The 27060-nt window shown below is 43.7% G+C and overlaps 2 protein-coding genes, 2 long non-coding RNA genes and 1 pseudogene across 5 annotated transcripts; all 5 read left to right on the forward strand.

The window, feature by feature from the left end:
• Positions 1-2263: 2263 nt before the first annotated feature.
• LOC124647005 (mitochondrial-processing peptidase subunit alpha-like) lies at positions 2264-4244 on the forward strand. Its single transcript, XM_047187016.1, has 8 exons — positions 2264-2554; positions 2659-2830; positions 2913-3070; positions 3180-3260; positions 3367-3433; positions 3624-3721; positions 3941-4013; positions 4093-4244. The coding sequence occupies exons 1-8, from the start codon at positions 2264-2266 to the stop codon at positions 4242-4244; spliced, it is 1092 nt and encodes a 363-aa protein (XP_047042972.1).
• Positions 4245-4273: 29 nt separating this feature from the next.
• LOC124706000 lies at positions 4274-4757 on the forward strand. Its single transcript, XR_007004212.1, has 3 exons — positions 4274-4302; positions 4403-4515; positions 4602-4757. It is a non-coding gene; the product is annotated as an uncharacterized LOC124706000 (long non-coding RNA).
• An 8027-nt stretch (positions 4758-12784) lies between these two features.
• Positions 12785-15131, forward strand: LOC124649346. 2 transcript variants are annotated; one of them, XR_006986619.1, is made up of 4 exons: positions 12785-12943; positions 13025-13212; positions 14106-14228; positions 14966-15131. It is a non-coding gene; the product is annotated as an uncharacterized LOC124649346 (long non-coding RNA). The 2 variants fall into 2 exon arrangements; XR_006986618.1 differs by having other exon boundaries at positions 12785-13212.
• Positions 15132-15137: 6 nt separating this feature from the next.
• Positions 15138-18063, forward strand: LOC124647007 (the record flags this gene model as incomplete). Its single annotated transcript, XM_047187017.1, is given in 2 exon segments — positions 15138-17732; positions 17734-18063. Coding segments are annotated over 2 exon segments (2925 nt in total), but the record flags the coding sequence as incomplete, so codon positions are not given.
• A 5116-nt stretch (positions 18064-23179) lies between these two features.
• On the forward strand, positions 23180-26022 carry LOC124647008 (annotated as a pseudogene).
• The last annotated feature ends 1038 nt before the right edge of the window (positions 26023-27060 follow it).

Consider the following 27060-nt stretch of genomic DNA (forward strand, 5'->3'; position numbering starts at 1 on the left):
TGGCATCTTTTCCAATACTTGCAGTGCAGAAGGAGCATCTCTACTAACAGATTTCTGAGTTAAATGGAATGAATATGCATCATGTGTAAAAAAATTGCATGGCGTGGTTAATTAGGAAGTTTTAATCAGGGACTAAAAAAATTACCTTTTTCGATAAAGAGTATATATTAATTACCTCTGCAGCAACGCATTGCCTAGCGGCACATGCACACAACAACAAAAAAGAATTACACAAAAGAAACGTCCCGCTACAGTGATTCATTCATTGAAACAGTAGTACTAACACCACCAAGATAGCACCTGAAGTCCAGCTTTTTCAAAAGCGACGACCCTAAAAAGGGAACAATGCACAAACATCGTCATCGCCCAATCATAGATCGTAGGTTTTGAAACGTCTCGTAGATCATCGGCGGAGCCTTCCGGAACATGCCACTTCCGCTAGATCGATGGGGACAAGCACCGACAAATTATCATCTTGGTGACAGAAAGAATCCTAGGATCACCCTCCATTATTCGTGAGACTAGCAGGCCCCCACACCGCTAGTCACCTCCATGCCGGAGTGACATGAGAGGAAGGAGGCGGTCCAAGCGCAAGGCTACGGTGTACCGGCGATCCGAGGAACCACCGGATCCCTTCGCCCGGCCGTGGCAAGACCCATCTAGCCGGATCGGCCTCGCAGCCCAGATCATGGCCCGATGACCTAGCTCGCCACCCTGCACGCCAAAGACGTGTTGAGGCCGCACCGCCACCTCCTCCCTATATAACAATATAAAGGCAGATATGTAAAGGGAACCTTCTAAATTCTGCAAAGACAGACACAATTAGCAACATGTGTCGAACTCAAGCAATATGCTACATCAATCAAAGAACGGTCTGTACGATGATCAAAAGAGGACATGTTGCTTACATCTATAGAGTGGATTTTGGAATCTCAGAGCGCTATAACGGAAGTTTTCATTGCAGATAATAACAAATAATAAATCACAGGAACTGCGTTGGGCCTGGGCCTGAAGACACAGGTTAGCACCCTTCAACTGTTCATACATCTCGTTCCTCCAGGGCTTCAACAAACTGATGGATAAATCCATGATTTTGCAAACTGATGGACTAATCCTCGTGGCCAAGCCGATCGATTTGTTTAGATCTAGGAGAGGGTGCTATTGAACACGTGCGTGGAGTACATGCAGCCAGGTCCGGATTTTTATAATAGGTATTTAAAATGAAAAAATTACAAGAAAAATCTACTAAAATATGTTAAACTAGCTGTTTTTAACCCATTTTACAGCAGTCCCATCCAAATCCACCTCCATATTTACTAGTAGATTTGTTTAAGCCGGCCTGAGGTGAACAGGCACCTGCTCAGAAAATCTGCTGTCGAAAGAGAGGCGCAGAGCCGATGTAGTAGAGGACAGTTCGACAGATCGGGTGGCATGAGGGAGGGTGTCACTGTCTGTCCAAGCCACAACAACATAATGACCAGAACAAGTCTAGACATCAACGATACACAGAAGAAAAATAAAAGCTCTTCTGATTTATGGGATAGGAAAAACATAGCAGTAGGAAATGCATAGGAATGGAACGTTATATCTACATGAATCCTATGAAAAGATAAAGTGTATTTTATTATGCCAGAAGAAGTATCCATGAGGTAGGACCTAATAATTTTTTTCTTTAGGAATTTTTCCTACGAGATATATTCCTATGAATCAAACAAGTTTCGGATATCCATAGGATTTAAATCTACACACTTCCTATACTCCCTCCATCGAAAATATTAACTATTTAACTTTTTCTAGATACAAATGTATTTATTAATTTATAACTAAAATATACACTAAGTACAAAACTTAAACTTATGAATCAATCAAAAGGGCCTAATAAAAGAATTCGTTTCCCGCTGGTGGTGAGCGTGCATGCATAATTGCTTGCCACTGGGCCTTGCTAGACATTACGAAGGCCCACGAATCCATCTGTCTCCGCGGTACAACAATTGGCTCAAAAAAAAATCTGTCTCCGCGGCGGCGGAAGTCTCGCCGGCGGCGGCGGCCGTCGTCGAACGGGCTCAATGAGGCGGCTCTGCAGTCTCGCCGGAGGGAGGAGCAGGACCTACGCGGAGCGCTTCCCTTCGCTGCTCGACCCGCTGCCGGGCCTGCACCCACGCCGCCACGCGCGCCCTCTCCTCCTTCCCCTTGCTCACGGCCATCGCTGACGTCCCGTGGGATTCGATCGTTCACGCGCGTCCGCGTCCGCGTGCAGGGCCCGATGTGCTGCGTCGGCGTGACGGTCGCCGCAGGCTCCGTCCACGAGACGCCCTCGTCGGCCGGCGCCGCCTACGTGCTGGAGAGGCTGGCCTTCCACGAGACCCGGAACCGCGGCCTGGGGGAGATCGCGCGCAGCGTGGAGGCCACCGGGGGCACGCTCGGGGCGGCGGCCGGGAGGGAGAGGATGTTCTACCGCTACGGCGCGCTCAGAGCCGGCCTGCCCCTGGCCGTCGAGGTGCTCCTCGACTGCGTTCGCAACCCTGCCTTCCTCCGGAACCAAGTTCGCTGTAAGGTGACCAATATCCGCAGATTAAGATCAAGTAGTAGATGATGATCTGCAGATTAAGATTAAGTAGATGATCTGCCCATTGAGTTGGATGATTTCTTGTTCTTTAGGTGGCTGAAGCTCGGGAGGAGTTGTCATTTCTGGAGAGTAATCCTGAACTGTTTCTTCGGGAATCGCTGCACCGGGTTGGTTATTCAGGCGCTCTTGGAAACCCGCTGTTCCCTACCAAGGAGGCTCTTGCGAGGATCAACCGTGGTGCCATTTACAATTTCTACTTTGTAAGTTTCTATTTTTCTGCAAAAATGGTTTCGTATGTGCATTTTCGTTATGGTATAAGTTCAGTGGGATCTTCCAAATGGAGTAGATCTTTATGACAACACCCTTGTTGCATCAGGCATGAACCACCAGCATTTGGTAGACATTGCAGCACCCTTGTTGTCTGATCTGCCCAAGGGGTCTCCTCTGCACACAACAAAGTCAGCATATACTGGTGGAGATTTCAGGCACAAAACTGACTCTGAGGTGATTGATAAACTCTTCTCTCTTTAGCTTCTTCTGATCTTTCCTGTTCTAGTCTTTAGCTCGTTTCCATTCTCTCCTCTTTTGGGTTAGTATCATGCCCCCTGTGTAGGTGACACATGTGGCGATGGCTTTTGAAGTTCCAGGAGGCTGGCATCAGGCAAAATCAGCTGTAATCATCAAAGTCATGCAGGTATAATGATGTCTTGGAACAAATTATTTTGTTGGTTAACTCATTAGCTACTGTACTGTGATTGTACATAGGAAACTTATGAGCTTATTTGTAAAACCATCTACAGACATTGATGGGTGGCGGAGTTTCATACTCCAGTGGTGGTCCGGGGAAAGGAATGCAATCCCGGCTTTGTAAGTTGCGAATTCACTATAACTATCAATTATGTTACTTATTTCATATCAGTGCAATTGAATGCCTGGTGATTCATATCTTTTGCTTGTATTTTAAAACTCAAAGCTGCGTTTCTTGTTACATTGCACCTTTTATAGAAAAATGGACAGCTTCTGCACAGAGGCTAAGGAAATCATTGTTTATTTTCAGATCTCCTGGTTATGATGGAGTATGATTGGATGCAAGCAATTTCAGCATTTAGTACTGTGTATGATGACACTGGTCTATTTGGTATTCATTTGGCTACGGTGAGATAAATATAATTCTTCATCTTTTGAGCTAATAATATTATGTTCACTTGACCTTGGTGTTGTTTTTGTTTCAATCATTTCACTAAAGATGCTACCAGAATGAGCCCTGTAGTTAGAACTGACATGAATTGTAATGCTATATAAAAGTGTGCATACAGCAGCATGGTTTTATCTGTCAGGTCATTTGAACTGCCTTCTCATTCTGAACTGATCCAGCCATCCGATCTTGTCGCTGAGGCTGTTGATATTGCTATAAAAGAATTGACAGCAATTGCAAGACCTGGTGAAGGTACAAGCTGGCCATGCCTTTCTTACATATTTACCACATCTTTTGGTCTGAAATCTGTCAAATTGTCTCTATTATACAGTTAGTGAAGCTGAGCTCAAACGAGCGAAAAAATCGACAGTTTCATCCGTTCTACGGAACCTCGAATCCAGGGTAAAGCAGAGAGCACCTCAATCATTCTTTATCTGTTATCTTTTCGAGCAATCTTGCTCCCTATTCAGTCTTATTTCTTAATGTTACAGAAAATTCATACAGAAGACATTGGGAGGCAAATCCTGATCGATAGTTCAGGGTAAAACTATCATGACCCTTATTTTCTAACGAAACCTGCTTCTTTTGTGGAGAACTAATGAAAACCCTGTATGCTTGTTGTTCCGTCTATGTTACAACAGGAAAGCGAGCCAGCACTTCCTAGAGCACATCGATGAAGTGACTCTGGACGATATTACGTCGGTCGCGCAGAAGATGTTGTCCTCATGCCCTACCATGGCGAGCTGGGGAGATGGTTAGCACTTAATTTTCTCCATCGAAACAGAATCTGGTTGTTCAGTGGCACTATCTTAATTTTCTGCTACCACTTTTTGCATGCAGTCGACAAGGTGCCTACTCATGAATACGTCTGCAAGCGGATCGAGTCGCCCCTGAGTGACCTCATGTGTGCGCTAAAAAGCTTATTTTCTTGACGCTAGATCACGTACAATAGGTCCATGGCTGGAGCTACCGTGCTGACCAGAGACTCAGCCTGTTTTGGTCTGTATTTTTTTTTTGTAAAACAGTAGTATTTTGAGCAGAATTGGTCGATAATTTTGGACTACTGACCTTAGTCCCAGCTTTGTTGTTACTGAACTTTCTGTAGGCTCGAGAAATTCTTACCGTGTTACATAGGCGCATGTGTAAAAGAAGCATCTATAGTTAAGCATGCATAGCCAGCAAGTGCTTCCCCATGATCATTTCTCAATATCATACCAGCTGCCCCCGTTCCATCTTGGTGAAACGATGCATCAATATTCAGTTTTAACCTGCCTCTAGCAGGTTTCTCTCATCGAACCTCATACTCCACAGCCTTTCGGGGATGATGCATCCATGCAGGGATAAAGTTCGCTGTCAATGCCTTAATTGCAAACGCTGTACGAGTAGGATCTGCTACTTTTCCCTCTTTAACAATCTCCATTCGCTGCCACCAAATATAACAACATGTCACTGCAATCGATTCATCCAACACAGGTTTGTGTTTTATGTGCATCTTCATTAAATCTTGAAGAGCTGAGGAACCAGAATGTTGGCCAACAAGAGCTGTATCAATGTATTCCTGCAATCCCATCTCTCTCCATATTGAGCCGTGTATATAGGATATATATCCTAGAAAACGAGTCCAAGCAGCACCGGTAACAATGTTCTAAAAGGAAAAAAGAAACAATGAACTCGTATATATTGGGCCTCGGCCCAGCCTAATACCAGCAGCGATTAGCATCAGCAAATAGGAAAGCACGCGAGTCGGCCGGGAACAGCTTCATTGGCGCGTCGACCTAGCTGGGGATCGATCATGGCGGGCGTAGAGGAGGACGTCGACGACGACGACTTCTTCGTGGAGCCTTTGCTTTACGACGAGGCGCAGCTATTTGCCGAGATGGATGCGGAGAGGGAGGCACATCTGCGTGCGGAGGCGGAGCAGGCGAGGAAGGACGAGGAGCGACGGCGGAGAGGCGCGGCGCACCGTGCCGTCCTCAACTCCATCCTGGAGCGCGACCCCAAAACCGGGCGCGAGGTCTACACGCGCTACTCCTTCACCGACTTCTCCATCTTCGACATCGACGAGGAGTGTAAGTCATTGGCAGAGATCCCGAATTCCTGTTTCCGTTTCAAAAGCATGCATGGGTGAAAACGTTAGAGCGGTCAGGAGGCTCTCTTCAGCTATGTACGTATCTTGGAGGTTATTTCAGTCATTGGCGATTGCAGGCATTAAATCCTGGCAGGGCTCAGGCTCAACTTGAAGAACGGTGTTAGAAGAAGAAAAAACTCTAATGCCTACTGTGAATGTAAACGCAGACACGCTGCTGGTACTAATTAAAGGTCTTTGCGCTAATGGCCTAGTGACGAATAACGGATTGGGTCCTTGCGTAGGTAGAATCTCCCCTGCACCCATCCACTACATTGTATGCTGATTCCGCAGTTTACTAAACATCTGGCGATGCTCCGATATGTTTTTGATCTACACACGGATTTTTTTTGGTCTATCACAATGATTGTTACTTTTGTTTTTTTCCTTGCAGCGCTTGTCGCTCCAATGCGGTTTATCACCAGTGGGAACACACGCGGCTTGAACCTACAAGACTCTGCAAACATACTTTATGTCAAGATTGCCTCCTCGGACAGAGGCTTTCCCATCAACGTGTATGGCACCATCATCGCGAGAGACAGCGTTGACCATAAGTGCATATACATTTTTAACCGCCATAGAGAGGATTAGCAGACTATCAACTCAGAGGTATATATGTCTTTGTTACACGACCATTACTTCAGTACTAATTGGCTGTTCTCAGAGATGTCCATCTCGATTATGTTTACTGTATAACTCTACTGCATATTTTGTTGCACGCTTTAGTGGTATTTAGATGGACACACTCTAATATTTTCCAAATCTTTTCACAGGAGGAAAGTTTGATTTTAACTGGCCCAGGTCGAGGTCTGGTGTTACTTGATTTCATATACCTAGAGATAAATCTCAAAATCAGAGTTGACGGAGAGCCTTTAGGCCAGCAAATCAGCAAGGGCTTACTTAGCATCGATGGACAGGTTCAGCCTAGAGACGAGAAGGTTAATTTTGGAAGTCGAACTCTTGAGAGCTGGTTTAGTACGGTGAAGGTGAGCTACGCAACTATTCTAAATGCTGTCGAGGGTACCTTTGAAATCGAGATGCTCGAGGGACATTTCTGTGGAGACATCAGAGTTGGCATGGAGGGCGTTGAAGAAAAGATCATGATTCATAATAGCAAGGAAGATGGTGTGGTGACTTTTTCTGGTGACTTGACAGTTATCACGCTGCACCGTCGTGTCCTTACCATCTGCCTAGGCAGAATGCTCACATTTGAGTTTGTTAGTAAGGGTTGTCGTCATTGTAGTGGTGGTGGTGTTGGTGATTCTAATTCTACTACCGAACAAAGAGTTGAATTCGCACCACAACGCCGTGGTCAAGAGGAGATGAAAGTAAGTTGTGGTGCTAGTAAGCTTCTAGTGAAGGTAGTCTGGTCCATGATGGACATATACGGCCGTAGTCCACTAACTTAATAAGCTTAGTTGTGATGTAATGAGCTAAGGGTTGTGTTTACTTTAAACGTGGCCTTGACCATGGCTGACCTAACTCTATGGTCCAATAGGTTTGAACTACGTACCTAGCCAAAAGGTGCATGTGCTGGTCTGGCGTGATCACCTCTGCATGGTTATGCTTTTGTTATACACACGGATTTTTTTAGTCTATCACAATGATTGTTCCTTTTGGTTTTTCCACGCAGCGCTTATCGCTCCAATGCGGTTTACCAACAGCGGGTACACACGCGGCTTGAACCTAGAAGACTCTGCAAACATACTTTCAGTCAAGATTGCCTCCTCGGACAGAGGCTTTCCCATCAACGTGTATGGCACCATCATCGCGAGAGACAACGTTGACCAAAAGTGCATATACATGTTTAACCGCCATAGAGAGGATTACCAGACTATCAACTCAGCTGTATGTCTTTGTTTCACGACCATTACTTAAATACTAGTTGGTTGTTGTCATGAGATGTCTATCTTGACTTGTTTACTGTATAACTCAATTGCATATTTTGTTGCATACTTTAGTGGTATTTAGATGGACACGCTCTAATCTTTTCCAAATCTTTTCACAGGATAAAAGTTTGATTTTAACTGGCCCAGGTCGAGGTCTGGTGTTACTTGATTTCATATACCTAGAGATAAATCTCAAAATCAGAGTTGACGGAGAGTCTTTAATTAGGCCAGCAAATCAGCAATGGCATACTTAGCATCGATGGACACGTTCATCGTAGAGACGAGAAGGTTAATTTTGGAAGTCGAACTCTTGAGAGCTGGTTTAGTACGGTGAAGGTCAGCTACGCAACTATTCTAAATGCAATCGAGGGTACCTTTGAAATCGAGATGATCGAAGGACATTTCTGTGGAGAGATCAGAGTTGGCATGGAGGGCGTTGAAGAAAACATTGTGATTCATAATAGCAAGGAAGATGGTGTAGAGACTTTTTCTGGTGACTTGACAGTTATCACTCTGCAGCGCCGTGTCCTTACTATCTGCCTAGGAAGAATGCTTATGTTTGAGTTTGTTAGTAAGGGTGTTGTCGTCATTGTGGTGGTGGTGTTGGTGATTCTAATTCTACTAGCGAACAAAGAGTTGAATTCGCACCACAACGCCGTGGTAAAGAGGAGACGAAAGTAAGTTGTGGTGCTAGTAAGCTTCTAGTGAAGGTAGTCTGGTCCATGATGGACATATACGGCCGTAGTCCACTAACTTAATAAGCTTAGTTGCGATGTAATGAGCTAAGGGTTGTGTTTACTTTAAACATGGCCTTGACCATGGCTGACCTAACTTATGCTCCAATAGGTTTGAACTACCTAGCCAAAAGGTCCATGCGCTGGTCTGGCGTGATCACCTCTCATCTTGTAACTTATAAGCTCTCATTCTGAAATGTGATATGTTCAAGATTATTTGGTGCCTTACCTTACATCGGTGTTATATGTTCAAGATTACTTTTGCATGTGTACTCTCAGATGTGAGGTTTTCCCATGCTGGAAGCCAAAATCCTTTATTATTTGGATATATAGGCGCTTGAGCACTCCTAAATATAACAAGCCAATATGCAAGATATGGTCCAGCTGATTTTTTGTTATGAAATTCCTTTTGAAGAATCTAGTTCATTGTAGATGAAAAAAAAATAGTTTGAATAGTACAACACTACAGCTCAAACAAATAGTCTGAATCAAATACTCAGGTCACCTAGCGTGTCAAAACCACAATTGATAATTAAACATATCCAAATAATAAAGGACTCAAGTGACACGCTGACACACACATCAGCAAACATAATAACACACACTTCATTAAGATGTATGTTGGAAACAAGAAAAAATCAACCCGTTTTCACAGGAAACAAAGTGGTCGGTCAGTCGGTCGACAGAGGGGTACTAGCCCTTTTATTTGGGAATTGTACATACGGAATGCCAGAATGTTAGCTTAATCTTGATTAGGTAAGTGTGGAGCTTAGCTAAGCAAGACAAGTTTAGACGTGGTAGTAGAGTTCGTACGTGAGTATAGTATAATTTTGTCCATGTCGGTTTAGAGGATAGGTTTGTCCATGTCGGTGCAGACGCTTCATCGACTCTCCTTCGACACCTCGGTTCACCTCGCGTGAGGCCTACAGCATGCTCTCGCCTGCACGCCCCAGGGACCAATCGGCCTGCGTGGCTTGGTCACTTCGGCTCCCTCGGAAGCTGAAGATCTTTACCTACTTGGCGGACATCGATCGGCTGAGCACTAGGGCAAACCTTTTCCACAAGAGCTGCGCCCCTGTGCTGCCTGCCCGGACATTGAGACCGGGAGGCACCTCTTCTTCGAGTGCCTCGTCGCTGCTGAGGTATGGTCTCGGTTGGATGTCCCACTCCCAACCGGGCGCTTCTCTGTCTGGGCCATCCGAGGCCCTGCAGGTTTCTCCCCCGCCTCTTGGCACATGCGAGTTGCGACTATCCTGTGGTCCATCTGGAAGGCTCGCAACAACCTTGTGTTAAATGGTGATGCTCCTCCGCTCGCCTCGTTCTTACACGGGCCGGTGATGAGCTGTCCCTTTGGCGGTGGTGGCTCTCGGTATGTGATCGAGCCAACGTCGATGCTCTTCGTTCTTACTTCATGACTGCTGCCGGTGGCCGGTGGACGTGCTCTTCGATGGGCGTGACAAGATGTACCTCCACACCGTCTGGGAGAAGGTCGCGTGCTACCATGACCTCGAAGCCAGCTGCGTGCTCACATTCTCCTACCTAGGCGAGGCGGATACGAGCGTCGAGGTGTTCGACGAAACGCGCTGCCGCCGATACTACCACTGCGACGATGATGAGGAGGGCGATTGAACACACCGAGTGTTCTTTCTTCGCAGCGAAAATAGGCACGGATGTTTTTGGATCTTCTTCCTAGCATCGCCGGTGCATCGGCGGAGACGTCGCCTTCCTTGCCCGCGCTAGAGACGCGCTCGCGGATCAGTGGAGGTCGGGATGGGAATGCGCGGGGGAGCGGGATGAGGCGCCGGCGGCAGGCCACTCTGGGTGAGAACACGTGGCTCACGGACTGGGTTTTGCTCTGCCTTATAATGAAGTAGAACAAAAATATTTATCAGTGGTCCATGCATGTATGCTTCTTCAATTGTTTTCTTCTATTGCATATCATCAACGCGTATTAGGAAGACTATGAACCCAAGCTTTTCTAACTTCAGTCGTTGCTAAAGCAGTCTCTAGAGTCTGTGAAAAGATGATTCAGAGAGTAAAACAAGATGTAGTGGTTCCCTTAAGACGGTCTTAATGCAGGTATAGCTGTTGGCTGTTCTTGGCAGCAGTATATCAGCTCCCTATTTTTCAGTCAATGGGTGTTGGATTTGGCGGTGAAACTTTCTCTCTATAACGCACTTTATATTTTCTCTCTTATTTTCATGATTGTTCCATGTCATTATCTTTGGTACTTAGGTCTTGTTTCTCATACGGCAGAGATCACTTCTTCTGATTGACCAGTACCATTTTTCACTGTCATATATGTTCTCTCTCAGATCATGGCTGTAACTAGAAGCGCAATCTACAGAAAAGATATAGAAACTCTTCCTACTCGAGCTGCCATCATCTGTCTTCCCTACTTTTGGGGATTGTCAATCCCTAATGTATCAGCTGTTTTTCGGTACTACTTCTACATGTGCATAAACCTGCACATAGTAAACTATAAGGCGCTTACATCGTTCCACATCAAGTAAAATGGGGACTTCGACGTCTTCACCTGGCTGTGTACAAGGTAATATTTTTCTACCTGTTTGACTTACCAACACATCATTTGGTAGCATTCACACTCCCTAACCATGTCTTCTCTTGTCATGTCCGATATGCTTGAGTTCAGTTTTGCAAGTTTCTCTCACGCATATTGTTAAGAACCAGGTGAGAATGATTGGATATTGGATCCAGACAGGGATGTGGAAGCATTCCAGATGAGCCACAGCAGGAGGCTCCTAAGCAAAATTTTCTGGTTTGCAAATAAAAATTATTTTCCAGCCTTGTTCTTTGGCTTGTTCAATTTTCAGACTATATGTTGCTTGGAACGCCGTGGTACCGGATGGCAGACTATACCAAGCTGAAGGCATGGTCACCCTAATAAATTGTGCACTTCCACATAAAGGCAATGCTAGTTTGTGCTTTTATTTCAGTTCACTTATGAGCAATGCACAAGATTGAAGGACAAGCATATTGTTTTTGCTTTTCCTTGTCTGTGACAATAAATTGTGCTATGTAAAAGATAGAGTATAAGATCAACACACAAGATTTGAGACATCATTTCATCTCTTGTAATCTTCTCTCCTTTCTCCATTTACTTCAAAACTGCCACAAAATCCAATGTCGCACCAAATTATGCTATCCTCGTGTACATGTTTAGGAATGCGCAAACATCCAGTTATAAGATCACTACTTACGAGAGTATCATCAACCACCGCGATTACCTAGTGGTACAAGAGTGCAAAGTTGAAAAGGTAGACCCATAACCATGGAATCACAGAGCTGAATTTATCCCGTAGGCAATAGAAAAAAACAAGAGCGAAAATTCAAGTTCAGATAATGTCTTTTTGGCATGGATGCACATGTCAAGTTATCCCTTTCTTCTTTATTCATTCATGATTCGTTTCCTTCCTTTAGCTTTAATCTAAGAGCAAAGTGTATTCTTTGCTTGTTGCTGTAACCAAGCATCCCATCTTTGGTCTGTTTTCTTATATATGTGTGTATATATATACAGGTCACAAAGGGCAACTGTTGAACTCCCCCCCCCCCGGCGCCCTCCACCAATCTGCTTCCCAGGCATTTATTTCTCATGCGACCGGTTTTGTTTTTCAATATGTCTTCAGTTGTATTGTAGCTAGTAGAGTCACTTCAGTTTGAACTTCCATTGCTATTTTCACTCACTTCCGTGCTTTCATCTAGTCTACGACCTAACCCTTTTTAGTCATCAACGAAGAAAAACAAATACACACACAGCTGTTTTCCGCTCTTGATTCTCATTCTTTCACATATTGAAAATAGTCTTTGTTTGTAGTGGTCAATAACAAAAAGGAACCCAAAAATATTTGCATTATCCAGTTTTACGTTTTAAGCCCATTTCTATACATCGTTACAAAAAGAATACAAAACAAATCATTGGTGTCTCCTTCTGTCACACATCCACAATACTCTTCGTTTTTAATGATCGATACAGAAGAAAAATGATTGCATGTTCCAGTTCCAGTTTGCCATCGCTCTTCCTCAGCAAGAGTACAACCCTTTTTTCCAGCTACTGATTAATTTTATTTCTTTTTACTTTTTTTATTTTGGATCTACAACTACTGTAGCTCTGAATTTCAAAACATAGGCAAAAAAAATCACTGGCTTTGCGTGTTTGACATTGTGTTCTTGTTACACATAGACTTAATTTCCTTTTCCTCTAACCAATACTCAAAAACCAAAAAATATTGGCTTCTCACATTTGTTGTTTCCCCAAGTCTTTAATTTTCTTGCTTTTCTAATTATCAGTTCCACCAAATACACACAAAGAGGTTATTCACTGCTCCCACTATTGAGATTAGTAAATCTAGTGACCAGACCGGTCATCTGTTGACATTCATATTACCCCCATACAGTGCAATATTCTACCACCAGGTGCATTTTCCTGTTATTTCTTATTTACTTACTTCTAGGCTATATAATAACAAGTAACATCAACTACTTCTGTTACCTCAGGACTGTACAAGGAAGTTAGCGTGCAGTTATCAAGCGAAATGAAAGTGCATTAATATTTATTCGGCAGCCTTCGTTTAAGGGTTGCTGAATATTGTTCTTGTGATCTTCTAAGATCCTGCATGTGCCAAGTTATTCCCTGTTCCTTTTGTTCAAAGCTTCTCAGAAGGCCAGAGCTGATCATCTGAGAGGTAACGATATACGTTGATGCACAAGTGTCTGCTTTATATTATTTCCACTTGATTGATCGAGCAACGGTCTTTATGTCTTCAGCATTGCTTGAAAAAATTTAGGTCTTCGTTTATCTAAAATTATAAAAAATCCTAATATTAGAAAAGATCTACATGTTGCTAAATATAAATATAATAACATTTAGTTTAAATTTGCTATCATTGTGTGAGAGTAAATGGTTCATACCTGCCCTTATCTGAACTGTTTGTGCCAGATCTAGCATGTGGTGTAGCCAAAAGTGAATATGCTGATGTCACCGTTTCACATTTAAATATCGGGAAAACGTATCAGCAGAAATGTCCTAATAGATACATCTAAATAATATATGACAAAATAGGATATCTGTTCATCTGAGAAAGGGTTTAATCAACAACAAAAGTTGCAACAGCAACGGACACTCGTGCTCCAAACTGAACTGTTTTCCCATCATGCATGCTCACTCCAAGCAAAAGGAACCTCACCCAGAAATATCAAGAGGTTGTCCTTGTCCTTCCTTAGCCTCCCTGAATTGCAGCGACCACCAGGGAACTAATGTGCAGTAACTCACTACTCACTAGTACTTCTCAATGTTCAAGAAGTAGTTTCCCCATATCGAAAAAAATGTTCAAGAAGTAGTGTGCGGTTTCTTATTTTTCACTAGTATTTTTTTTCTTATTCCTTTATTAGCATAGTATGTCTTGCACGTGGACTGTATTTTCTTATCTTGAGAAGGTTCTTTCTTTAACAAGTACTGAATTTCTACTAGTCCTATCCAGTTTACACACATTATACAATCTTTTTTTGTTTCCCTGCTTATGGTAATGATCACATAATCCTTGTTACTAACCGATTCACGTACGTCACCTTCTTCCAGGCTGGGAAAACTAGGAAGTTTGGTAAACTACTGAACATACATCATGGAATCATCTTCGAGGGGAAGATGGCCTGATGCTACGCGGGAAAAATGGCGTGAAGATCTAAGAGATAGAGACTTTTGGTATTGTTCATAACTTTTTTATTTTACATTCATCTCTTAAGTTACACAATGTATTTGTATTGGTTATCAATGTATGTTTTTTTCTCACAACAACCTAGTAAGCTAAACGTCACACTCCCTACTTGGGGGCCATGGCGGCGTTGTCGGCGGCAGGCAGAGAGGTGTGGAGCGGGGACTAGCGTGGGGACAAAGAACTAAGCATTGGATAATCTTATTTCTACCCCCGTTTCAATGAATAATCAATGAATAAAGCGCACACGTATTCCAAGCTGAACTTTGACCGAAAAAATTGAGCAACAAAATCTTAATGATGTTGTACGCAATTAATATCATTAGATTCATATTGGAAAACACTTTCTGATGATGCTAACTTTAGACTAACCATCTTCTTATTTGGAGTAATTTTTTTGGTAAGGAAAAACATGAAAAACAAGGACGTCGTATTCTTTGGAATTAATGGAGGGAGTATTTTCTATTTGTTAAATGATTGTAGCTGCCACTATCATTAATGTTTGGTGTTGTTTTTCTCTCTTGTGAGCATGTTTTGTAAACTGGTATCCCAGCATCAAACCTGTGCACCGTTGGCTGTTTGGACTTTCTTAATTTAAAGCCATTCGTTCTATTTTTTAATGCATGCCCTGAATACACGATTGATGTTGACAAATCATTTTCGGCAAGCTTGTTGTTGATAATTTCGATTAATGAAGTGTTAATTATTCATCTGTTTATGTGGTCAGGTTTAATGGATACCGCAGAAAGGATGCATATTATGATCTGTTCCGTGGACAAATGTACAGAGGTTTTGTGCATTGGAATGTCGGGCTGGGGCACATGGCATCATTCAGACGGGCCATATCAGAAACATTTGCTGCTGCCTATGGACGCATCGATTACGTGGGCGTTTTCAAGCATGTGATAAAAGTAGATTTGAAGGCCACGCCAACGATAGATGAAGTCGTGGGAAGTGGCATCATGAGCATCAAGTACCTACTGGCCGCCACGGTGGCAAAGGAGCTCAGGCTGCTCGACGACTACTGTGACATGCGCAATAAAGAGCAGTTCTTGATACAGTACTACACCTATGATGTTGGTAGGTCTGAAAATTTGGAGCATCACCTCCAACACGTGATAGTTCCTCTGATAATTAAGAAGTTGTCAACAGAGAGGTACTTGCTAGTGGTTGAGAACCTTGAGACGCCAATTGAGATTGCCAGTTTTACTCGAGATTGTGGGCTTCCTCCGCCCATGTGGAAAGATTCTAGATGGATCATCTCAACCAGTTGTCAAGATACCTACAACAAGAGCAAGTCAGAAGATGAAGTTATATCCATTGACAGTGATGACAAGGTTGTGATTCTTATCCTCGCTGCGCTGCATCAATCAGCCGACCACATACTAAAAATGATGAATCAAGAAAGCAAAGAGCATTGGCATCGCGTGGCCCTTGATTGCTTCCACTACACCATGGCTATCTTTGCCAAACATTCACAAGCTGCGGATGTTACCTCGGATGAGCTCATCCACCAGTGGGCCGTCGAAGGCATCCTACCTTGTCAGTCTATCAAGGCAAAAGAAAAAACTAGCTTCATCAGCAGCAGCAAGTGTTCCTATATGCATCGAGTTGGGAGGATCATCCTTGAAGCGTTTAAGGAGTACTCTCTATTGCAGCTACCATTTTCACCTGCTAATGAAGCTAATGAAGCCACATGTACTGCTGCACAGTTTCTTGTCTACCATGCCCTCATTGCAGACAGCATCGCAGTAGATGAACTATCTGATAACAAGAAGAAATGGGTCTCCTTTTCTGGTGACCATGGATGGCATGTAAGCCGAGAATGGTTGTTGAGCCAGGAGGAAGAAGCCAGGGGTACCACTGCACTTATTCTAAGAGGCTGCTCGCAACAGTCACTCATACTTTCCAAACTAAATCAATTATTACCCAAACTCTGCTTTCTTCGTGTCCTTGATCTCTCCTACACTCCACTAAGATCACTCCCTTGTTCCATTGGCTGTCTCCAGAACCTTCGGTTGCTCTCACTTCGAGGCTGCCATGATCTCAAAACTCTCTTTGTTTCCTCCACAACTAGTGACACATATTCAACAAAAAGTACGAGTTCACCATTGTCCAGTCTATGCCAGCTTGAGATCCTTGATATGAATGGAGTTCCTTTTTCTCATCTCACGCAAGATGTAGCCAACCGAAAGAGCACTTTGATATATCTCGACATGTCACATTCACAGATAACTATGTTCCCTCCCAATTTCTTCCAGGACATGTCAAATCTTGAAGAGCTTATTCTTGTAAACTGCTCCAGCCTTGTGGAGCTACCTCGTTCCATGGTTGCGCTATCCATCCTGAGGACCCTTGAGATCTCAAAGACTCGAATAAGATACTTCCCCCAGAAGATGTTTGAAGAAATGCAGAAGCTTCAGTCTCTTAAACTCATTGACAACAATAACCTGATTTCACTCTCAAGGTCAATCTCTAGGTTCCATACAATCAGATTGGAAGGGCATCATAACCTGAAATCCTTCTCGTTGATTGGCGCACCTCTTATTCAACACTTGTCCTTACGTGGATGTACAAAACTTAGGTCCATCGAGCTCAAGAATCTGGGTGCTTTGGAGGAGGTTGATTTGTCAGGTACATCTATTCACGAGCTCCCTGCAGATATCCCTAATGGTCCGCAACTCAGACGATTGCTCCTAGTGGGTGTTTCGTCTCTGTTGCGATTTCCTTGGCATATGCTAGAGAGACTTCCAGAGGTGTTTTACTTGGATCATTGCAATGAAGGAAATGGTAATCACTTTGATCAAGTTTCTCAAGTGTGTGTTTCCAACACCATGTTCTTCTTTAGCTTCAGAGAATCTTGCGTGGATCTAGTAAGAGATGGACGATTTTTCCATTCTTTCTATGTTCGAGTCGCTCTATGCAGTACAAATAACATGAGATTACAGCATGAAGGAATGGTTTATAACCAGTTGCAAGAGTTGTTGCAGAAGCAATTAACATATATGGATGCATATAGCAGTTGCTATGCACATGAAATTGAAATTGTGTCACCAAATACAGTCCAGCAAACTGACCGCCATGTGGAGATCACAGGGATGCGACATCCACCTTCTGGTTTATACCATCTTCTATCTGTCACTAAATCAGTATTAGTGACATGTGATACTGGTATGGAAATTTTTTCTAGTTGGAGCAATTTTCATGATCTAGAAGAATGCGAGCTACTTTGGTGCCATAAAATGAAGCAAGTTTTCAAGTATTCTTCAGGCTTGAAAAATCTACGAAATGTGCATGTCTGTAATCTGAGAAGTCTTGTTTTGTTCTGCTCGGAATTCAGTAGTATTGCCTTCAGTTCATTAGAGCACCTGCACTTGGAGTACTGCCCAAGATTGGAGGCCATGATGCCAGATGCTGTAACACTACCATGTCTCAAGACACTTGACATCCTATTCTGCTACAACCTGAAGAAAATTTTCATCCGCAGTTGATCTGCAAGATGATACGTATCAGCTTCCGAACCTCCAAAGGATACGTCTGCAGGATCTGCCACTGCTCCAGCAATTCAGAAACAACAACAAAGCCACCATAACTGCACCCATGTTGAAGGAGTTTCACGTCCGGGGATGTTGGAGCCTCCGAAGCCTCCCGTGCCTACAAGATCAGCAAGAGATGGTGACGGTGAATGGTGAGAGGAGCTGGTGGAGAAAGCTCGAGTGGCTCTCGACCTCACACTACGATAGCTACGAGCCCAAGCTTCCACCGAAGTTCGCCTCCTTCAACGAACACACCAAGGTGACCAGCTACCTCAGAGTAATCACCTAGGATTATCCACACATCTGTTCAACCATCAATTGGTATGTTAATTCCTCCTGGTGTATAACTGTATACCATTCAGTATTCACCACGAGTTCCTAAGCTCCGGATTTGTTAGCAGTGTTCCACAAAAAGATACACCCATTTTATATATGTCAATTGCCCTTGTGTCCATCCGACACAAGTGGAGATACTCTACCAGGCCCGACCTTCATGCTTATTATTCTTGTGATATATATTACTACCTCTGTCTATTTTTAGATGTCCAAAGTTTATCCAAATTCGAATGTATCTAGACACTCTTTAGTGCATAGGTACATCTGAATTTAGACGAATCTTCCGACATCTATTAATGGACGGAGTATTGGAGTGTGAGATATTCTATATGTTTGGTGATGTATGTGTGTATGTGTGTCACTTGAGTTGTAATAAGCCATGCACTGTTGATGTTGGTGTGAGATATATATGTAAATAGATGATCACCCGTGTGTTGCTGCGGGAACATTTAGGTACACTATCAATGAAAAACTATATTGAAGAGCTAAACTGAAACTTTATGTACCTTCTCAATTTTTGGAATTAATATCGCATACGATTTGAGAGTCTGAGAAAGCATGGCACTATTTCACTCAATCTTACAGATCGTGACATTTTAACGAATACATAAATTTAGTGTAGATATCACACTATAGTATCTAGCTTCGTTGGACGATAGGTGGAGTTGAAGTCACCAGTCCGGAAAAGACTAGGCAAACATAGTCGTCCCCATGTTGGCAAATATTCGATGGATTCTTGGGAGGCTCCTATTTTCTAAATAAACACAAATTAATATTGTTACATGTAGCCAATCAATAACAACGTTGGTCAGGAAGTAGCAGACTAAAAAGATAGCAGATGATAGTTGTAAGTTGAGAGCAAATAAGGCACTGCTAGGAAACTGTGAATAACCTTCCATTCAAGAAAAGTGGCATACAGATGATTAAATTGCTTGACCGGCAAATCAGCTCCAGGTAGATTTACTATGTGGCATCTTTTCCAATACTTGCAGTGCAGAAGGAGCATCTCTACTAACAGATTTCTGAGTTAAATGGAATGAATATGCATCATGTGTAAAAAAATTGCATGGCGTGGTTAATTAGGAAGTTTTAATCAGGGACTAAAAAAATTACCTTTTTCGATAAAGAGTATATATTAATTACCTCTGCAGCAACGCATTGCCTAGCGGCACATGCACACAACAACAAAAAAGAATTACACAAAAGAAACGTCCCGCTACAGTGATTCATTCATTGAAACAGTAGTACTAACACCACCAAGATAGCACCTGAAGTCCAGCTTTTTCAAAAGCGACGACTCTAAAAAGGGAATAATGCACAAACATCGTCATCGCCCGATCATAGATCGTAGGTTTTGAAACGCCTCGTAGAGCATCGGCGGAGCCTTCCGGAACACGCCACTTCCGCTAGATCGATGGGGACAAGCACCAACAAATTATCATCTTGGTGACAGAAAGAATCCTAGGATCACCCTCCATTATTCGTGAGACTAGCAGGCCCCCACACCGCTAGTCACCTCCATGCCGGAGTGACATGAGAGGAAGGAGGCGGTCCAAGCGCAAGGCTACAGGTACCGGCGATCTGAGTAACCACCAGATCCCTTCGCCCCGGCCGTGGCAAGACCCATCTAGCCAGATCGGCCTCGCAGCCCAGATCTTGGCCCGATGACCTAGCTCGCCACCCTGCACGCCAAAGACGTGTTGAGGCCGCACCGCCACCTCCTCCCTATATAACAATATAAAGGCAGATATGTAAAGGGAACCTTCTAAATTCTGCAAAGACAGACACAATTAGCAACATGTGTCGAACTCAAGCAATATGCTACATCAATCAAAGAACGGTCTGTACGATGATCAAAAGAGGACATGTTGCTTACATCTATAGAGTGGATTTTGGAATCTCAGAGCGCTATAACGGAAGTTTTCATTGCAGATAATAACAAATAATAAATCACAGGAACTGCGTTGGGCCTGGGCCCGAAGACACAGGTTAGCACCCTTCAACTGTTCATACATCTCGTTCCTCCAGGGCTTCAACAAACTGATGGATAAATCCATGATTTTGCAAACTGATGGACTAATCCTGGTGGCCAAGCCGATCGATTTGTTTAGATCTAGGAGAGGGAAAAGTTTCTGTTGAACACGTGCGTGGAGTACATGCAGCCAGGTCCGGATTTTCATAATAGGTATTCAAAATGAAAAAATTACAAGAAAAATCTACTAAAATATGTTAAACTAGCTGTTTTTTAACCCATTTTACAGCAGTCCCATCCAAATCCACCTCCATATTTACTAGTAGATTTGTTTAAGCCGGCCTGAGGTGAACAGGCACCTGCCCAGAAAATCTGCTGTCGAAAGAGAGGCGCGGAGCCGATGTAGTAGAGGACAGTTCAACAAATCGGGTGGCATGAGGGAGGGTGTCACTGTCTGTCCAACCCACAACAACATAATGACCAGAACAAGTCTAGACATCAACGATACACAGAAGAAAAATAAAAGCTCTTCTGATTTATGGGATAGGAAAAACATAGCAGTAGGAAATGCATAGGAATAGAACGTTATATCTACATGAATCCTATGAAAAGATAAAGTGTTTTTGATTATGCCAGAAGAAGTATCCATGAGGTAGGACCTAATAATTTTTTTCTATAGGAATTTTTCCTACGAGATATATTCCTATGAATCAAACAGCTCGGATATCCATAGGATTTAAATCTACACACTTCCTATACTCCCTCCATCCAAAATATTAACTATTTAACTTTTTCTAGATACAAATGTATTTATTAATTTATAACTAAAATATACACTAAGTACAAAACTTAAACTTATGAATCAATCAAAAGAGCCTAATAAAAGAATTTGTTTCCCGCTGGTGGTGAGCGTGCATAACAGCTCGGAAGCGTTGGTGGAGAAGTATCTCGGTTTGCCAACGGCATTGGGAAAATCCACAGATTCAGAATTTGAGCATATCATAACGAAGATCAGGAAACTAGCAAAGGGATGGACTCCAAAAACTATGAGCAGTTCAGCGAGAGAAGTATTAATTAAAGCCATATGTTAGGCGATTCCTACTTACTCTATGAGCTGTTTTAGGTTGTCCAAGAAGCTTTGCAAGAAAATTACAAGCTGTGTTGCAAGGTTCTGGTGGGGAGGAGATGAAAATAAGAGGAAGATTCATTGGAGGAAATGGGACAAAATTGCGATCCCAAAATCTGCTGGTGGTATGGGGTTCAGGGATTTCCAGTTATTTAACCAAGCAATGTTGGCTAAGCAAGCTTGGAGACTGATGGATAGACCTGATTCTTTATGTGCTAGAGTGCTTCGGGGCAAGTATTTTCATGATAAAGAGTTTCTATCAGCAGAGAAGAAGCGTAGTAGTTCACACATTTGGAAGGCAATTCTTCATGGCCGTGAAGCGCTAAAGAAAGGCATGATAAAAAGAGTGGGAGACGGCACTTCAATCAATGTATGGGAGGATCCATGGATCCCTTTCCACATTAGCAAGTCTCCCTTAGTGAGATTACCTGAGTCTGAAATCGTTAAAGTTAATGAACTTATAATTATGGATTCGGGCCAATGGAACACTGAGAAAATTATGGAGAACTTCGTTGAACCTGATATTTCGGCCATATGCTCTATTCCCATTGGCCGTTTCACTGATGATGTTTGGGCCTGGGATCTGGAGAAGAGTGGTAATTTCACAGTAAGGTCGTGCTACAAATTACTTGCTTCTCAAAACCAAGAACAATTACAAGAAACGTCCTCTGGTGGACATATGGAGCGTCAATGGAAAAGTCTATGGCAACTGCAAGTGCCACCTAAAGTGAGATCCTTTTGGTGGAGAGTCCTGAATGAGTTTATACCATGTAGACAAGTTCTAAAGAAAAAACATATGGAGCGGATCTCTTTTTGCAAAACAGATGTGGGGCAGAAGAGGAAACAATCTTCCATGCTTTCTTTGAGTGTACGTGGGCTCATTTATTGTGGGACGAGCTCAAGAAGGTAGCGGCTATTAAAATTCCCTTAATGCATCCAAGTTCTTGGGCTTCAGATTTGCTTGATGGCAAGATCGTCCCGTTGAAAGAGGCATGTGTCATTCTGTGCGGGTGTTGGTCAGTCTGGAAGGAACGTAATGCAATGTGGCATGGTGAAGGGGGAAGGAGCGTGTCTGGTTCAGTTCAGTGGGCTCTAGACACTACTTATGATCTGGCTCAAATAGGTAGAAAGAAGGAACCAAAACCGATCAAGATTGCCGCTGTATGGAAGAAGCCTGATAGTGGGACTCTGAAGATCAATGTAGACGCCAGTTTGAATAAGGAGGATAATTCAGGTGCTACAGGGCTTGTTGTTAGGGACTCAGATGGTTTGCTAATACAAGCACAGGCCAAGTGGACAGATGTTGCTGCTAATTCCCTGGTTCTAGAAGCGGTAGCTATCCTTGAAGGAATCCGTTTCGCCATTGATCGTGGCTTTCTGAAAGAGGAGATTGAATCTGACGCGCTAGAGGTCATCAAACTTATCGAAGACCCAGGTGGTGGTCGGTCGTGTATCACCAGCATCCGTCAGGAGATAGAGGAGCTTAGTGGGTTGTTTCAAAGTTATAAACTTTTATTTGTTGGGCGCCAAGCTAATGAGGCTGCTCATCTTTGTGCTAGGAAAGCTACTAGTATTAGAAGGAGGTGCTTATGGATCAATTATAATCCACCCTTCCTTGCTAATGTGCTAGCCAAAGATTGTAACCCTGCTTGATTAATGAAAGCTCCGTTAATTCGCAAAAAAAAAAGACATTACGAAGGCCCACGAATCCATGTGTCTCCACAGCGGCGGCGGAAGTCTCGCCGGCGGCGGCGGCCGTCGTCGAACGGGCTCAATGAGGCGGCTCTGCAGTCTCGCCGGAGGGAGGAGCAGGACCTACGCGGAGCGCTTCCCTTCGCTGCTCGACCCGCTGCCGGGCCTGCACCCACGCCGCCACGCGCGCCCTCTCCTCCTTCCCCTTCCTCACCGCCATCGCTGACGTCCCGTGGGATTCGATCGTTCACGCGCGTCCGCGTCCGCGTGCAGGGCCCGATGTGCTGCGTCGGCGTGACGGTCGCCGCAGGCTCCGTCCACGAGACGCCCTCGTCGGTCGGCGCCGCCTACGTGCTGGAGAGGCTGGCCTTCCACGAGACCCGGAACCGCGGCCTGGGGGAGATCGCGCGCAGCGTGGAGGCCACCGGGGGCACGCTCGGCGCGGCGGCCGAGAGGGAGAGGATGTTCTACCGGTACGGCGCGCTCAGAGCCAGCCTGCCCCTGGCCGTCGAGGTGCTCCTCGACTCGTTCGCAACCCTGCCTTCCTCCGGAACCAAGTTCGCTGTAAGGTGACCAATATCTGCAGATTAAGATCAAGTAGCAGATGATGATCTGCAGGTTAAGATTAAGGTGGTTCTTTGCTCACTGAGTTGGATGATTTCTTGTTCTTTAGGTGGCTGAAGCTCGGGAGGAGTTGTCATTTCTGGAGAGTAATCTTGAACTGTTTCTTCGGGAATCGCTGCACTGGGTTAGTTATTCGGGCGCTCTTGGAAACCCGCTGCTCCCTACCAAGGAAGCTCTTGGGAGGATCAACTGTGGTGCCATTTACAATTTCTACTTTGTAAGTTTCTATTTTCTGCAAAAATGGTTTCGTATGTGCATTTCTGTTATGGTATAAGTTCAGTGGGATCTTCCAATGGAGTAGATCTTTATGACAACAATAGCAAAATTCTATTCTAATATTAGGAAGAACTGCAAAATGGTTTAGTATGTGCGCATTTCAATGATTACTATGTTGATTCCCCTATAGGAAGAAGATTGGCGTGCTTTCTTGTAGATCCTATCAGTTGAAGCCAATTGCTAGTTACATGTAGAAAAGCTATAATTATTGCTGTAACAGGAAAACTATACTGCTGACCGCTTGGTTTTAGCTGCATCAGGCGTGAACCACCAGCATTTGGTAGACATTGCAGCACCCTTGTTGTCTGATCTGCCCAAGGGGTCTCCTCTGTACACACCAAAGTCGGCATATACTGGTGGAGATTTCAGGCACAAAACTGACTCTGAGGTGATTGATAAACTCTTCTCTCTTTAGCTTCTTCTGATCTTTCCTGTTCTAGTCTTTAGCTCGTTTCCATTCTCTCCTCTTTTGGGTTAGTATCATGCCCCCTGTGCAGGTGACACATGTGGCGATGGCTTTTGAAGTTCCAGGAGGCTGGCATCAGGCAAAATCAGCTGTAATCATCAAAGTCATGCAGGTATAATGATGTCTTGGAACAAATTATTTTGTTGGTTAACTCATTAGCTACTGTACTGTGATTGTACATAGGAAACTTATGAGATTATTTGTAAAACTATCTACAGACATTGATGGGTGGCGGAGTTTCATACTCCAGTGTGGTCCGGGGAAAGGAATGCAGTCCCGGCTTTGTAAGTTGCGAATTCACTATAACTATCAATTATGTTACTGATTACATATCAGTGCAATTGAATGCCTGGTGATTCATATCTTTTGCTTGTATTTTAAAACTCAAAGCTGCGTTTCTTGTTACATTGCACCTTTTATAGAAAAATGGATACCTTCTGCACAGAGGCTAAGGAAATCATTGTTTATTTTCAGATCTCCTGGTTATGATGGAGTATGATTGGATGCAAGCAATTTCAGCATTTAGTACTGTGTATGATGACACTGGTCTATTTGGTATTCATTTGGCTGCGGTGAGATAAATATAATTCTTCATCTTTTGAGCTAATAATATTATGTTCACTTGACCTTGGTGTTGTTTTTGTTTCAATCATTTCACTAAAGATGCTATCAGAATGAGCCCTGTAATTAGAACTGACATGAGTTGTAATGCTATATAAAAGTGTCATACAGCAACATGGTTTTATCTGTCAGGTCATTTGAACTGCCTTCTCATTCTGAACTGATCCAGCCATCCGATCTTGTCGCTGAGGCTGTTGATATTGCTATAAAAGAATTGGCAGCAATTGCAAGACCTGGTGAAGGTACAAGCTGGCCATGCCTTTCTTACATATTTACCACATCTTTTGGTCTGAAATCTGTCAAATTGTCTCTATTATACAGTTACTGAAGCTGAGCTCAAACGAGCGAAAAAATCGACAGTTTCATCCGTTCTACGGAACCTCGAATCCAGGGTAAAGCAGAGAGCACCTCAATCATTCTTTATCTGTTATCTTTCCGAGCAATCTTGCTCCCTATTCAGTCTTATTTCTTAATTTTACAGAAAATTCATACAGAAGACATCGGGAGGCAAATCCTGATCGATAGTTCAGGGTAAAACTATCATGACCCTTATTTTCTAACGAAACCTGCTTCTTTTGTGGAGAACTAATGAAAACCCTGTATGCTTGTTGTTCCGTCTATGTTACAACAGGAAAGCGAGCCAGCACTTCCTAGAGCACATCGATGAAGTGACTCTGGACGATATTACGTCGGTCGCGCAGAAGATGTTGTCCTCATGCCCTACCATGGCGAGCTGGGGAGATGGTTAGCACTTAATTTTCTCCATCGAAACAGAATCTGGTTGTTCAGTGGCACTATCTTAATTTTCTGCTACCACTTTTTGCATGCAGTCGACAAGGTGCCTACTCATGAATACGTCTGCAAGCGGATCGAGTCGCCCCTGAGTGACCTCATGTGTGCGCTAAAAAGCTTATTTTCTTGACGCTAGATCACGTACAATAGGTCCATGGCTGGAGCTACCGTGCTGACCAGAGACTCAGCCTGTTTTGGTCTGTATTTTTTTTTGTAAAACAGTAGTATTTTGAGCAGAATTGGTCGATAATTTTGGACTACTGACCTTAGTCCCAGCTTTGTTGTTACTGAACTTTCTGTAGGCTCGAGAAATTCTTACCGTGTTACATAGGCGCATGTGTAAAAGAAGCATCTATAGTTAAGCATGCATAGCCAGCAAGTGCTTCCCCATGATCATTTCTCAATATCATACCAGCTGCCCCCGTTCCATCTTGGTGAAACGATGCATCAATATTCAGTTTTAACCTGCCTCTAGCAGGTTTCTCTCATCGAACCTCATACTCCACAGCCTTTCGGGGATGATGCATCCATGCAGGGATAAAGTTCGCTGTCAATGCCTTAATTGCAAACGCTGTACGAGTAGGATCTGCTACTTTTCCCTCTTTAACAATCTCCATTCGCTGCCACCAAATATAACAACATGTCACTGCAATCGATTCATCCAACACAGGTTTGTGTTTTATGTGCATCTTCATTAAATCTTGAAGAGCTGAGGAACCAGAATGTTGGCCAACAAGAGCTGTATCAATGTATTCCTGCAATCCCATCTCTCTCCATATTGAGCCGTGTATATAGGATATATATCCTAGAAAACGAGTCCAAGCAGCACCGGTAACAATGTTCTAAAAGGAAAAAAAGAAACAATGAACTCGTATATATTGGGCCTCGGCCCAGCCTAATACCAGCAGCGATTAGCATCAGCAAATAGGAAAGCACGCGAGTCGGCCGGGAACAGCTTCATTGGCGCGTCGACCTAGCTGGGGATCGATCATGGCGGGCGTAGAGGAGGACGTCGACGACGACGACTTCTTCGTGGAGCCTTTGCTTTACGACGAGGCGCAGCTATTTGCCGAGATGGATGCGGAGAGGGAGGCACATCTGCGTGCGGAGGCGGAGCAGGCGAGGAAGGACGAGGTGATGAGGACATCCCTACCACACTACTACCTCCGTCATTACAAGTTGAAGATGATCCTGCTGTGAAGCTCAAGTCCAATGAAGTTAGGATTGGACCAATGACACGAACCCGTGCGAAGCTACTTAAACAACAAGTGAACTTGTTCCTAAGTGATATTTTGATCGATTAGAACTTTATACTGCCTAAGTCGTATTACTTATGTATGATCAGGTATGAAGAAGGAGCAAGCATCGCACGAAGAGGAGA

The sequence above is a fragment of the Lolium rigidum genome, chromosome 4 (genome assembly GCF_022539505.1).
Source record: "Lolium rigidum isolate FL_2022 chromosome 4, APGP_CSIRO_Lrig_0.1, whole genome shotgun sequence".
Classification (NCBI taxonomy): Eukaryota; Viridiplantae; Streptophyta; class Magnoliopsida; order Poales; family Poaceae; genus Lolium; species Lolium rigidum.

Bases quoted from the DNA above. Each gene is read 5' to 3' on its own strand.
- LOC124647005 (XM_047187016.1), top strand. From the start codon at position 2,264: ATGTGCTGCGTCGGCGTGACGGTCGCCGCAGGCTCCGTCCACGAGACG. The intron at 3,071-3,179 runs GTGATTGATAAA...CCCCCTGTGTAG, and splicing joins GGCACAAAACTGACTCTGAG to GTGACACATGTGGCGATGGC. The intron at 4,014-4,092 runs GTACAAGCTGGC...TCTATTATACAG, and splicing joins AATTGCAAGACCTGGTGAAG to TTAGTGAAGCTGAGCTCAAA.